This window comes from Ahaetulla prasina, chromosome 10 (genome assembly GCF_028640845.1).
Source record: "Ahaetulla prasina isolate Xishuangbanna chromosome 10, ASM2864084v1, whole genome shotgun sequence".
In the NCBI taxonomy this organism is placed as follows: Eukaryota; Metazoa; Chordata; class Lepidosauria; order Squamata; family Colubridae; genus Ahaetulla; species Ahaetulla prasina.
The window spans coordinates 4944941-4959935 of NC_080548.1; the positions used below are offsets into that span (position 1 = coordinate 4944941).

Here is a 14995-nt window from a genome sequence, read left to right on the forward strand (position 1 = left end):
TGGAAATTAAAAATTTTAAAATTAGCAGCTGCTTTGTTTGGCCAGGTACTGCCTGGCACTGTGTACTAAGGGCCATTATCTCTGGTATGGTGATAATTACTCTTTTAGGTTAACTTTTGGGATCTACTATGGGATTAAAATACAGATTGTACCTTTTTCAGAATGTAAAAGGACAAAAACATTAAAAGATCTGACTCTGGTTTGTCTGACAAAAAATGCTTGAAACTGTTTTCCTGAAAATTAAAGCAGATCTGCTTTCTGGCCATCTCCACTGGCTGCTGTCTTTACTAAGTGGATTGGGATCTTTGGAATCAGATGCTTTGTGAGGAGGAAGAGCAACAGGAACATCTGCCTTGGGTTTGATGAATGTCATCTGGACTGGGTGAGATATTTGTTTAATATGTCCAGATGTTCAGAGTGTCCAGATGCTTATAGATTCTGGGAAGACCTCCAGATGCCACCAGCATAGATTGAGAGCCAATGGTTTCTGATTTTCCTGCATGTGTTTTAGCAAGGTGGGATTTGTGGCTTATTTTTTAGGGGCTTGTTTATGTACTATTGATAGCACAAGCTGCAGATTATCTGTTCTGGAGATTTGATAAAACTTTGAAATCGAAAACTAGTGCCCACATTTGCTCTCTTTCCATGTCAGTCCCTTTTCCTTCTGTGCTATATGCTAGAGCAGGGGTCTGCAACCTTAAACACTCAAAGAGCCATTTGGACCCGTTTCCCACAGAAAAGAAAACACTGGGAGCCACAAAACCTGGGTGGGCGTGACCAACTCAACATCACTCCTACCCAGTCACATGATGTACCCCAGCCACACCTACCCTGGGTTTTGTGTGGGAAATTGGTGTTTTCTGTGGGAAATGGCTCTCTCTCTCCCTCTCTCTTTTCTGTTTTACTCTTTTTCTTCTCCCTCTCTCTCCCTTCCTTCCTTCCTTTCTTTCTCTCCACTTCTCTCTCATTTGTTTCCCTCTTTTCCTCTCTCTCTTTCTTTCCCTCCAGCTCTCTCATTTCTCTCTCTTTCTCTCCCTTCTCTCCTTCATATTTCTCTTTTTTCCCTCTCGTACTCTCCATCATTTTCTCATTTCTCTTTCTCCCCTTTTCTCTCTCATTTTTCTCTCTCCCTTTCATTTCTTTTTTTTCCCCTTCCTTCCTTCCTTCTTTTCTTCCTTCCTTCCTTCTTCCTTCCTTCTCTCCCCCCTTTTCTGTTTCCCTCTCCCCTTCTGTTTCGCTCTCATTCTCTCCCTTCAGCTCATTTCTCTCTCCCTCCCCTTCTCTCTCATTTGTTTCTCTTTTCTCTTTCTCATTCTCTCCCTCCATCATTTTCCCATTTCTCTCTCTTTCTCCCTCTTTCTTTCTCTTCCTTTCATTTCTGTTTTCTCTCTTTCCTCTCCTCTTTTTCTCTTTCTTTCTCTCCCCCTTCTGTTTCCCTCTTTCTTTGTCTCCCTCCAGTTCTCTCTCATTTCTCTCTCCCTTCTCTCTCATTTGTTTCTCTCTCTTTCTCTCCCTCCATCATTTTCTCATTTCTCTCTTTTTCTCCCCTTTTCTCTCTCTCATCTCTTCCCCCCTCGTGTGTGTGTGTGTGTGCGCGCGCGCGCCCGCGCGCGCTCCCTCTTGAACCATTTCCAAAAACAGGCGAGGGTTTTTGTTTCTGGGCTGATGTTCTTCTTTGCGTGCTTTTTACCATACGATTTAAATCAAGAGTCACTTCAGATTCCCAGATAAACGAAGCTCTTTTGTCCCCTTGCTATAGCTCCCTGTTTGCTGGCTGGCCCTGCCCCTCACCCTCTCCTCCCAGTTACTCCTCGCATAGCCTGAGAAGGTAAAGGTGACACGGATGGAGATTTGTTCTGAACGAGAGGGAAGCACCCCTGTACTTGTCTCTCATATCACAGAGGCTTCTTCTGGCACTTCTTAGTGTTGCTCACACCTTAGTCGTTTGGGGAGACGCACAACTTGCTCTCTGCCCCGAGACGTTGGCCTGGACTGGCTGTGGCCGATGCTCCGCATTGTAAACGACGTCCCCTCCTCCCCATTACGATGCTCCGCGCCCATTTCAATGGGGATCATCGGCTGCAGCTGGCCCAGGTCAACATCTTGGGGCAGAGAGCAAATTGCGTGTCTCCCCAAGCAACCAAGATGCGCGCAGCAGAAAGAAGCAACAGTGAGATGAGAGGCAAGTACAGGGGCGCTTCTCTCTTGTTCAGAGCGAGTCTCCATCCTTGCCATTGCCTTATCTTCCCAAGCTATGTGTGGAGTGACTGGGAGGGGAGGGCAAGGGGTGAGGCTAGTCAGATGGCAGGGGGACGAAAAAGCCGCATATGGCTCTGGGGTCGCAGGTTGCCGACACCCGTGCTAGAGTAATGCTGCCATTAACTTATGGATGTTGACAATTCTGACCCATCCTCCTCTTCCCAACCTTCTTATGCTCTTAGAATAGTGTGTTGCATCTGCAGGAGAAGTTTGTAGTTTGTGTTTTGTATGTGGATCAGAAAATAACAAATTTAACAGTATGAGGGAGGCAGTACCTGGCCAAATTTTGTGGCATTATCTTTAAAGTGCATCAGTCTTTGCAGTTAAGCAGTTAACTTAAACAGTTCAAGACGTCCATGGGCTATTCCTGTGCTACAACTTAACTGAAGCTAAAAGAAAGTGACTGATCAAGGATGCCTAATGGCTGAGTAGAATTCTGATCTTCCTGCTTTTAATCTGTTACTACTTCATTACACTAGCTCCTTTCTCGATTGAAGTTACAAGTAGACCCTGGTTTTATTTGACAGCATAGTGATCCCCTGGTTTGGATGAGAGCACTCTTGAGTTACATTTTGGATTGGTTACATTTGAACCTTAGTTTTAATCCTACTGTTTTTCTTTTTTCTTTGGCTGAATAGGCCAATAGGCCAATAGAGTATTCCATTCCTTGTTGGAAATGAAATAAATTTGAATTAATTTAAATTAATTTACTTGATTAAACACAAGGCTATTTTAAACATGCTGTATTCTATTGTTCTTGTTGGTCAAGCAGTAATTAATTCAGATATGCAGTTCCTACTAAATTAGGCTGGAGGCTTCAACGTATTTTCTCCATTGACTCAATTGGTTTCAAAGACCTCTGCTGTCTAGGAGGATTAGTCTGTCTCCTATTTGTACTGTTTCTTCATTTGCAGAACTGGAACAAAAATAGTCTCTCTTTTCCAGTGACAAAAACTCTGGTGAATGTACCCATCATCTCTAGCCAAGCCTTTCCTTTAGCTTTCTGGTTCTGCACATTCTTCTCCATTTCTAATATTCTACTACCCAAAGTCATTTAATTTTAATTGTCTTTCTTTTAAATCTCTTAAATTGGCTTGCTGTTCATTCCAGATTATATTATGCGACCTTTGACCTCTTCAAAGATCTTCATTATCCTTCCTTTTTTCATAACATAACATAACATAACATAACATAACATAACATAACATAACATAACATAACATAACATAACATAACATAACATAACATAACATAACATAACATAACATAACATAACATCAGAGTTGGAAGGGACCTTGGAGGCCTTCTAGTCCAACCCCCTGCCCAGGCAGGAAACCCTACACCATCTCAGTCAGATGGTTATCCAACATTTTCTTAAAAATTTCCAGTGTTGGAGCATTCACAACTTCTGAAGGCAAGTCGTTCCACTTATTAATTGTTCTAACTGTCAGGAAATTTCTCCTTAGTTCTAAGTTGCTTCTTTCTTCGATCAGTTTCCACCCATTGCTTCTTGTTCTACCCTCAGGTGCTTTGGTGAACAGTCTGACTCCCTCTTCTTTGTGGCAGCCAAATCATATCTTGATACTTTCCTGTCTGCAACTCTCATTTCTTCAACTCCGTCAGTTGAAAGTAATCTCTCTTGGGGACTTCATCCTTTCTCCATTGCTTCATTGTATCTTGGAACTCTTGAGGCCATCTTGTTCCCACTCAAAACTAATGGTTCCTTGGAATCCTACTCTTGGTGTAATTCAGACTAAGCACATCCCAAATTACTTTTGCATCCATTTCCTCTCCTGTTTCATATCTTAGGTTATAAGACTGGGACAAATCTGCCTGCCCAGCGAGAAAGATAAGACCCAACCCGAAGATAAGTCCTGTCGTTATTTTTCAGGATACTCATAATATAAGCCTTACCCCAAAAATAAACCCGTTAAGATCATCAGCCAAATGGATGCATTTGGTACCATATTTTCCCCCAAATAAGACCTAAGTGGAAAATAAGCCCTAATGCATCTTTTGGAATAAAAATTAAAGACCCGGTCTTATTTTGGGGGAAACACGGTAGACAGACAGACAGACAGAGACATACATATACACTTTAATAAACTATAAATGTGGGCCAGCATTCAAGTTTTGAATTGTTTTTCCAGTGGATATTTTGGGATGTCAATTTTCATGCTGAATCTACTGCCGCTTTCCAGGGGAAAAAAATCAGGCACTTGAATATTTCAGTTTTGAAAGTGAGTTGTTTTGCTCCTAGTCTCAACTTACACTTGACTATATTACATAGATTCTCAGAAACATGTCCTAAGACTCCTACTTCAAAGTGGAGCTATTCTGAATATGAAGGATGTGGGAATAACTGCCTTAATCTTTCTCCAAAATGTTGTAATGACTAAGCAAACTACCTCCTTCCCAAAAAGCATTTTTTGTTTTCACATTATTAAAATAACACTAATGTATACCTTAAGAGGACAAAAGTATATCTGAAGTTTTTTCTGGACCTCCAATTCAGAACTAAATTTTATTTCATTTACATTTAATAAATATTAAATTTAGCTAAACATATAAACTCTGTGTGTGCATGTGTGATTAAACTCTACTCATTTAATACTTTTTTGTTTCTGGGATATAAAAACAAATTTAGTAGCAGTATTTGCTTTGACCGGGACCGCATCCAAATTTCCTGGGGCCTCATGTTACACAGTTACGAATTAGGAGCCTGATTGTTTCTTCTTCACAGTGTGTGTGCCTCGTGCCTCCTGTTTTAAGTTGTTCCCATCAATTTGCAAGTGGGATTTGATGGAAGCCTTGAAGATATGGGGGTGTTGACACTGTTCTGACTGCTTGGAAGAAAGTTGGTGGTATCCCTCTTCTCTTTAGCCTAGATGGACCTCATTTTTTTTAATTTATATCCAGCCATTATTATTTTTATAAATAACTCAAAACAGTGAAAACATACAATACTCCTTCCTCCTCTTATTTTTTCCACAACAACAACGCTCTGAAGTGAATTGTGCTGAGAGAGAGGGACTGGCCCAAAGTCACCCAGCAGGATTTCATGCCATAAGCTGGATTGTCTTCTGGTATTTCAAAGGTGCTTTTTCCCAAAAACTTTTTTTCCCATTTCTCATCCAAGAAACTTCTTCAGTTCTGAGTGGATAGTGGTGATGGGGGATGGAAATATACCATATTTTTTTGGAGTATAAGACGCACCTTTTTCCCCCACAGAAGAGGGGAAAATCTGGGTGCGTTTTATATTCCAAATGTAGCCCACGCAGCTTCTCAAACAGAGGTTTCAGAGGCTGAAAGAAGCTTCAGAAAAGAAGCCCCCAAACTGACCTTCAGAGGCTTTTTTTCTGAAGTTCTGTTTTGGAGGCTTTCAGAAGCAGAAAGAAGTTTTTTTCTGAAACAGAGTTTCAGAGATGGGGGGGGGGAAGCAAGGCACAGAGCTCACAACCAAGAAACCTGTTGCTAAAATTCACCTCTGGGAACAGCTGATTGGGGGTATTTCTGGAAGCCAATCCACCTGCCAATCAGCTTTTTTCTTATTTTTCTCCCCAAAAACTAAGGTGTGTCTTATACTCCGAAAAATACGGTATATATTTCTTTTCAGTCATCTGGTCATTTGCACTCTCTGAGAGCTGTTGAGGCCACTTGGGGGGCTAGCTCTGCCCTATGGGTCACCTGAATTAGAGTGCAAATAGATGTGGAATCTTCTTGGAACTGCTGAAAGTCCAGTGGTCTTCTGAAAAAGCACCTTTGAGACAACCATGATCTGGATGACTGAGAATCTCTGTAGACATTTCTTCTGGTGATTGGTCCATTCAGATGGCTTTCATGCCTAAACTGGGACTAAAACTCATTGTCTCCTGGTGATTGGCCCAAAGTCACCCAGACGGCTTTCAGGTCTAAGACTGGACTAGAACTTCTGAACTCCCAGTTTCTACCTAAGTGTCTTAACCATTCAGACCAAACTGGATATTCCTCTTCTTCTCTTCCCAAGGACTGGCCGTTTGATGATGGCGCCCCACCCCCTGGTGAAATTGTGGAAGATTGGCTTAACCTGTTGAAAACCAAATTCCGTGAGGAGCCAGGCTGCTGTGTTGCTGTGCACTGCGTAGCAGGATTGGGAAGGTAAACATTGTCTTGCATTAGAGCAGGAAAATTTAATAATGTTTTTGGGGGGAAAAGGTGGATGGGATAGAGCAAAGAGGCAAAGTAGGTGAAGCTGTGCTTACATTAGCAAAGTTGAGATTTATTCCTGTGGTTTTCTTTGAAAGGGGGTCTTATTTTGTAACAGCTGTTTTGACAGGAAATATTCTTGCCCACTTATGTCAGATAAGCTTATCCCTTGTGTCAGATACTACTGTCAACTTGCTTATCCCTTGTGTCAGATACTACTGGATGAGTGTGGCCTAGTCTCTTTTGAGTGAAGGCAGCTGCCTGTCAATAGGCATTTGTCTGCAGAAAGGTGACTAGTCAGCTCCATAAATTTCTGTCCTACCTCTGAGCAGTTGCTCATAAAACGAATGATAAACTAGGCTATTTGTACAGCAATGTGCCTCTTGCAAAGAGATTTTCCCTTAGAAGTGTTCTGGGTCCTGGTGAGGCATACAGTAGATGCATTGTTTTTCCTTCATTAACCTAATCTTTAACCATGTAAAGTCTTTCAGTTTCCAATTTATTCTTTCAAAACATTCATCTTTAGGACATTATAAAGCATGAGAATCAATCTGCCAGTGCTAAAGTGCAGGCATTTGATACTCCTCGGAGGGACACAGATAATTCTCAGGGTTTAGCTTGAAAGTAATTTAGCTTAGTTTAGCTACACCTCTAAATAACCTGTCTGCTCTCAGTAGGTGTTCCTGTGTGTGTGTGTAACAGTGTTTCAAAATGAAACAAGGCTGGTCTGAGGTTCCTGTGGATATCCAGAGCTTGAAACACTCTAGAATTTCCAGTAGAGTCGGACCAACCTGTTTCAAACTTGAAATATCTATTTTGAGCTTGGGATGTTTCAAATGTGAAACATTTTGCACTAATCACGCATTAGTGGCCTGTGATAGTGATATCGCAATCTTAAGATATCAATTTCTTAACTGATAATAACTTTTTGAATGCTTAGTAATACGAAGGATGGATAAGCTAACCCCAGAGTGTCTACAACGGTTAGCATAAGTTCCTTTGTGAGGATTGCCATATGGGTTGCAGTATTAAATTGGCTCATTAAAATTTTTTCTAATTACAAAGCAAAGGTGTCTTTATATTCTTCCCCGTGTTTCATTTATTTGTAAAGAGCTGTTTCAGCAAAATGTACAAACCATAGTTATATCACTTCTGTTTGGTACCTGGAAAACCATTGACTTGGACTTGAATCGCAATCAGAACAGGTGTTCTGTTGCTGCAAGGCAGAAACTGTCTTGGGCCAATGGCTATGCTAATTGGATTTATTTCTGAATGTTTATTGGACCAATTTTAAATCTGTCTTAATATTTCATGTCCTTCCAGAGCTCCAGTTCTGGTTGCCCTTGCACTCATTGAATGTGGAATGAAGTATGAGGACGCTGTGCAGTTTATAAGACAGTGAGTAGGGTTGATCTTCTGGGGTACTCCGTCTCCTCCTCCTTGCTTTCTATTTCAGTTTTTGTCTTGAGGAAGTTTCTGTCACAGTGGTTGAAGTAATTCTGATTTTGTACAGAGGCAGCTGTGAAAAAATCTTAGTTCAGACTTCCTCCCAGCTGATGATTAGAAAAAAAGGATCTGTGTTTGGGATTTCTGCTGGTACTAGAAAACGAGAAATTTTGGTGGTCCGCAGAGAAATCTTTGCATTTCTCTCGAGGAGCCTGGCCGAAGTTCCCGCACCGCTCGTGCTTCAGCGCTTTGACTCCCAGGGACAAGAAGGGGTCCTTTAGGCATTTAGTTTGGCCACCTGTTAGCGGAGAGAAGCACTGCTTAAAATTTTTGGTCCAGGTGATAATGGTACCTTTTCCAGAGAAACTTAAGTTTTCTGTGCAGCAAGTGCCCTTTACAAGATAATTCCTACAGCATTTAACTGAAGAGAGAAGCTGCTGCTAGCAAAGGTAGCCTGCATTTCTCTTAATATGCCACATGTTTTTAACTTATGGATTTATCTCACCAATCCAGCTTGCTTGTAAAATATTTTTTTAAATGCATCTTTCCTGTAAGAAGTTTGGCAAATGAGGTTCCCCCAAAACATCCCATTTTATCCTAACACTTCTGATTTAGATTTGGCTTATGGATACTTCTCTTTCTCCTTGCAAAGAGAGGAAATGTATTTATTAAATTTATATGCCACCAAAATGCGTATAGTCAAGGCTATGGTTTTCCCAGTTGCAATGTATGGCTGTGAAAGTTGGACCATAAGAAAGGCTGAGCACCAAAGAATTGAGGCCTTTGAACTCTGGTGCTGGAGAAGACTTCTGCGAGTACCTTGGACTGCAAGACGAACAAATAAGTCAGTCCTAGAGGAGATCAACCCTGACTGCTCTTTAGAAGGCCAGATCCTGAAGATGAAACTGAAATACTTTGGCCACCTAATGAGAAGGAAGGACTCACTGGAGAAGAGCCTAATGCTGAGAAAGATTGAGGGCAAAAGAAGGGAGACACAGAACGAAGTGGCTCGATGGAGTCACTGAAGCAGTCAGCGTGAGTTTAAATGGACTCCAGAGGATGGTAGAGGACAGGAAGGCCTGGAGGAACGTTGTCCATGAGGTCGCGATGGGTCGGACACGACTTCTCAACTAACAACAGCATGCCACCTGCTTCAAAGTGACTGGGTTGCTTGCAATAATATAAATATATTTATATATGTATATATATAAAATATAAATAGATATAAAAGCATTACAAATAGATTTAACAACAGTTAAATAGATAAATGGTTAAAACCAAGAGTGTGGAGAGTATAGGGATAGACATTTACTCTCTAACTCCATCAACCACCTCCAGCAGCATGCATCCCCAGCAGGGCCCCAAGTCAACTGGCACAGCCAAACTTTAAGACTCCTCTGGAAGGCCAGAAGAGTGGAAATGGATCTCACCTTTGGGGACAAGATGTTCCACTAGCCAAAGCCTCTTCTACTGGAGTGAGTGGAGCGCAGACCATTAGGGTGAGGGGGTTCCCCAGATAATCTCTTCCAATGCCATGAAGGGCTTTAAAGGTGACACTTTGAACCTGGAAGGAAACTGGCAATCAATGCATGTTGAATTAATGCAGGTAGCAATCAATTAAATTGCAGGCTTAATACAATCTGTGGATCCATTTGCTCTTGTGTGCGCATATGCCAGTAACTTTGTCTCATGTCTTGCTGTCATTGGGGTAAAGTGGAAGGGCTGGATAGAAAGCAGTTTTCAATTGTCCACCCTTGGGGCTGTTCTGTTTTAGTCATGGACTCAACCATAATATAAATACTAATGCCCGAAATGCTCTTGTATTTCAGGAAGAGGAGAGGAGCCTTCAATTCTAAACAGCTGCTCTATCTTGAGAAATACCGACCGAAGATGAGGTTACGCTTTAGAGATGCCAATGGGCACTGCATCGTGCAGTAAGCCAAGTCCCTTTGTGATGTCTTTGACGCTATCATGGCTGTCTTTCTGGACTTGTGGAATCTGGAATTGTAATTCTTGCATTGAGCGACATCCTGGCCGTCGTGGAGTCAGGGCTCCTCCGCCTTTCTCCTAATGATAATGATTGTGATAAAAAATAAAATTAAAACGAAACATTTCAGTGCAGGATTGTCTTCTCATGTTACAGTCTGATCATCTGCCAAGTGATGGGAGTTTCCTTTTCTGTATTTTTAACTTTTTTTGGTGGAAGAAAACCAAATTGATTTTATGTTTTGAGGAACACCGGAGTATGTGCAGAAATTAGTAATGGCGGAGTAGGACGGGGAGCCCTAATGAGGTCCTAGCCTGAATTTATTATTATTTTTTAGTTTTAGAAGTGGATTCTCTTTCATTTTGTTGAAACCTGGAAGATAGAATTGGAGTTTGTATGGTCCATGTGAGTGAGCAGCAGCCTTAAACCCTGTGGGGTGCTTTTAGAAATAGTGTGATATATGTATGTATGTACGTTTGCTGGCAACTGGTTGTTTGTACCAGGGAGGGAGAGGCAGCATCAGTAAATCTGATATTCTGGGTTAAAGCCCTTAAACTAGGTAGTATCTACAAGCATCTTTCAGTTCAAACCTGAAGAGGCACCAGGAAGAAGGCTGGGGCATGGGCTCATTTCATAATGCTGGGGGGTTGTGATACATTTAACAGTGACGTTTCATGCTCTTATTATGCAGGTGTCCAAATTATGATGGTGGGTATTTCTGATGTTGTCTTCAGTGCTGAGATATATTGCTCGACATTTGTCTACAGTTACATGTTATCTAAATGTTTTGAGTTAGAAGTTAACTTCCTGCAACTTAAACAGAAAAAAATATCTTCCAGCAAAGAGAGAGACTGTGAATGTTTTTGGTGAAAACATTTAAAATGCCAACTATACTATCATCCAGGATGGATGAAAAGGTGGTACGCTTCCTCCCTGGAGAGATCTTAACAGTTGAATCAAGTCTCGTCTTCTCATGCTGCTTTTCCATCCATTGGCATCTTGAGCTCCCAATGCCTGTAGGCATTTTTCCAGCTTAGCCTCTCATAGAGTTCACCTTAACCACTGATTGCCTTTTTAACTTTTCACCAGGTTCTTAAGGGAGACTTGCTGATCACATACTGTCAATGCCTCATATGTTTATGTTGTCTGTGTAAAATATCGGGAAACTGGGCTCAGTTTTGATTACTGATTTTGATTAGGAAAGGCAGGAAGTTTTGCTTGTATGTTTGTTCATTTTAAGTTACTTCTCTGCCAAATTGCTTCAATTAAACTGAGTTGTTTGTCTTCCAACTCAGTTTTGCTTTTTAAAATGTGTTTGCTGAAGATTTTTAATTTATATTCTTCAGTCTTTGTGCAGCCTCAGGCTCCAGTGGGTTCCTCCAGCTGCTCTATCAGTGAACACAGACAAGGCCTTCCAGCTCTCCAACAGGGTATCTCATGGTATATTGTGCTGAATCACTTGATACACAGTAGTCCTTTTAAATATTTTGAATCTAAAAATCATTAAAGCTTCCTGACAAACTTGTTTGAAAACTGTTTGTGATAACGCCACTCAAATCTCGATGTGGGTGACCTGGAGTGCAATCCTATGCATGTTGATTGAGAACTTCTTTAAATGTAGGGAAACTGACACCCCTGAATGTTTGTAAGATTGCAGTCTTGATTTTAGTTTGTAAATCTATTAAACCCCAAATGCCAGATTCCTTGATATTTTGTTTTTTCACTTTGTTGTAAAACATACAAGTGTTCAGAGTGGCATGTCTTACATTTAAAAAAGATCATGTTTATCTGGAAGCATAATTCTAAGAAGAAGAAGAAATAGAGCTGTCTTTCCTTATTTCCTGCTCTGGCTGTCACACATGTGCATAAAAGCGCACGTCCTGGTAATCAGATCTTATTTCCTCAAAAAATGTTATTTTGACCGAAAAATGCTGCACCATAATGTGTTGAAGTCAGATTTTTAAAAATTCCTAAAGTTGTATCCTAAACCTATAAAATAATTGGATTTCTTTTCCCTATGTATAGTTTTGTTCTTCCCTTTCAGTTTCACTGTATTGTATTACAGTATATTAGCTTGTATTTCAAACCTGACAGAACTGATTGGGGGAGGGTGGGGGGAGCAGTTCGGTATACAGGGCTACACATTCTGTCATAGAATAGAAATGCTGGAGCTTCAATGTGAGCCGAGCTTCATAGGCACAATTTCTGGTTTAGCACTCAAAACATAGTGCAATAAAGTTCTTACTGTAAAGTCTCCTCCTTGCTTCTTAGTGAATTTGTTACAAGGATCAGCTGTCAGGTTAGGACAGAAGTCCAGAAACTGAAAGAACTTAAAAGGTTTGTTGCCTCCTGGAAAATATATGACTTTTATTTTTTTCTGTGTTAGACCCAATGGTGAGCATGCATTTCAGAGAAAATGATCCAGTCCAATCAATTTACTTAATTCCCAAGCTTCTGACTCTGCAAAGCCCTTTTGTTAGGAATTTTTTATTTATTTATTTTATTTTATTTTGTCACAAACAGTATGCACAAACAATTGTCATGTAATAATAATTAATAAATTATTTATGTAATTAATAATAATTACATAAATAATTTATACATAATTATTTATGTAATAAATAATTCATGTAATACATTTTTGGATAGCTATCACCTGACCTTCAGAGGATTGTGGGGAGGAAGGAAGTTTGTGTGCCCATACCTGGTGCTGCCTGAATCTCTTTACTTGAGGAGTAATATGCATATATTGGATGCTGTCAGAAACTCTTCTTTCAAGATTCGGTAACCATTCCATAATGACAGCAGTTACATAAATGCTGTGCTATACAGAGGAATTTATCAGCCTGAGTATTAACCCCAACACATCCTGCTTTAAATGGCTGAACTTTCACTTCAAGATCTGGGCATTCCTTAATTACTGGACTGGTTTGATGCAAACATATATGAAGTGAGCTATGAATTAACCACATGCATTGTGAGATTTAAGCATAAATTAAACAAGCCACAGTTTAGGCCTCACAATCTATAGGGCCTCCCAAAATTTCAGAGATTTTTAAAGAATTTTATGTGGCTTTTATGTGTACTTGCGTAGTAAATGTGTAGCTTTAAAATGACTATATGTAATTAAAACACATTTTCATTTTTTTTTAATTGAAAAAGTTTTAAGAAACAAAAACATTTTTCCCCTTTTCCCCCCTCCCCCCCATAAAACCCCCTTCCCCCCTCCCTTCCCCCCCCCCCGGCTTCCCGGGTCAATCACAAGGTATTGTTATACATAAACCAAACATAGAGTAAAATTTTCCCTTCTAATCCAATTAACCTCATCCAAATCTTTTCATCTCCCAACCCCCCAATTACATAAAATAATACTTCCTAATTATTCAAAGGCAATCTGATATTTCTTAATCTGATATCTGTTTTGTAAATAATCAATCCATTTTTCCATTCAATTAAATATCTTTCCTGCATATTGTCTTTCAAAAAGCTGAGATTTTAGCCATCTCAGCCAAATTAATGACTTTCAATATCCATTCTTCTATTGTAGGTACCTCTTCTTTCTTCCAGTATTGTCCAATTAACAGTCTTGCTGCTGTTATTAAATTCAGAATCAATTTAGTCTCAATCCCTGTACAATCCGTTATAATTCCCAAAAGGAAAAATTGCGGCAGGAACTTTATCTTCTTCTTCAGTACATTTTGAATAATCCACCAAATTCTTATCCAAAAGGCCTTAATTTTCTTGCAAGTCCACCAAATATGAAAATATGTAGCGTCATCACAGTCACACCTCCAACATTTCGCTTGGATATCCGGATACATACATGATAATTTTTTGGGATCTAAGTGCCATCTATAAAACATCTTATAAACATTTTTCCTTAAGTTCTGTGCTTGTGTAAACTTAACATTTCTAACCCAGATTTTCTCCCATGTTTCCAACATTATTGGTTCCTGAATATTCTGTGCCCATTTTATCATACAGTCCTTTACCAAATCCTTTTCCGAATCTATTTCAAGCAACACATTATACAATCTCTTTATATGCTCCTGGGTCTGATTTCTAATTTGCTTTATTAAATTTTCCTCCCTTTGCATTATACCAATTTTTTGATCTTCTTTCCATCTAGCACTTATTTGCCCATATTGAAACCAAGTATAATTCCTCCCTTCTTCATTTAATACCTGTAATGATTTTAATTGCAATCTACCTCCTTCAGCATACAAAAGTTCTTTATAAGTAATCATTTCCTGTTTCTGTTCTATATTTATATTCTCTATTGCATGTCTGGGGCTCGCCCTTATAGGAATCTTATAGTCTAGTTTATAAGAATATTTTTTCCAGACCCACAAAAGAGCACTTCTCAACACATAAAAGCCCTATCCACTTTTTTTTCATAAAATAAATACGAATGCCATCCATATAACAAGTCATAACCTTCTATGTTCAAAATTCTTTCCTCCGTTAAATTACACCAGTCACTTATTACTGAAAGGGCTACTGCTTCATAATATAGTTTAAAATTAGGCATTTTTAAGCCACCTCTTTCCCATGAGTCCTGAATTATTTTCATTTTAACCCTCGCCTTTTTACCTTGCCATATAAATTTATTAATCCCAATCTGCCAATCCTCCAAATTTTTATCTTTCTTAATTATTGGTATCATCTGGAACAGAAACAAAAATCTAGGTAACACATTCATTTTGATAGCCGCAATCCTCCCCAATAGCGACAACTGCAATTTTTTCCAGACACTCATATCATTCTGAACTTTTTGCCATAGCAAGTCATAATTATTCTTATAAAGTTTCTTGTTCGATGAGCTAATATAAACCCCTAAGTATTTAACCTTTTTTACCACCTCAAATCCTGTTATTTCCTCTAGTTTTTGTTTCTGTTGTATAGACGTATTTTGGATTATCACTTTTGTTTTATTCTGATTTATTTTAAATCCTGATACCTTTCCATATTTATCAATTGTTTCCAACAAAGATCTACTTGAATTTATAGGATTTGTTAAAGTAACCACTACATCGTCTGCAAAAGCTCTAACTTTGTACTCATATTGTCTAATTTTAATTCCCTCTATTTTCGTTAACTCTCGTATTTTATCCAATA

General features: G+C 39.5%; 1 protein-coding gene across 9 annotated transcripts in view; it reads left to right on the top strand.

Moving 5' to 3' along the window:
* PTP4A2 (protein tyrosine phosphatase 4A2) overlaps positions 1 to 12133 on the top strand; it is a 56797-nt gene extending 44664 nt beyond the window's left edge. For 4 of the 9 annotated variants that reach the window (XM_058195331.1, XM_058195325.1, XM_058195324.1 and 1 more), the window contains 3 exons: positions 6266 to 6396; positions 7768 to 7842; positions 9720 to 12133. In XM_058195331.1, coding sequence (XP_058051314.1) covers positions 6266 to 6396; positions 7768 to 7842; positions 9720 to 9828 — 315 coding nt within the window. In that variant the 3' untranslated portion in view covers positions 9829 to 12133. Of the gene's footprint in view, positions 1 to 246; positions 383 to 6265; positions 6397 to 7767; positions 7843 to 9719 lie in introns of all 9 variants that reach the window. The other 5 variants (XM_058195328.1, XM_058195326.1, XM_058195329.1 and 2 more) reach the window with 2 other exon arrangements.
* Positions 12134 to 14995: the final 2862 nt, after the last annotated feature.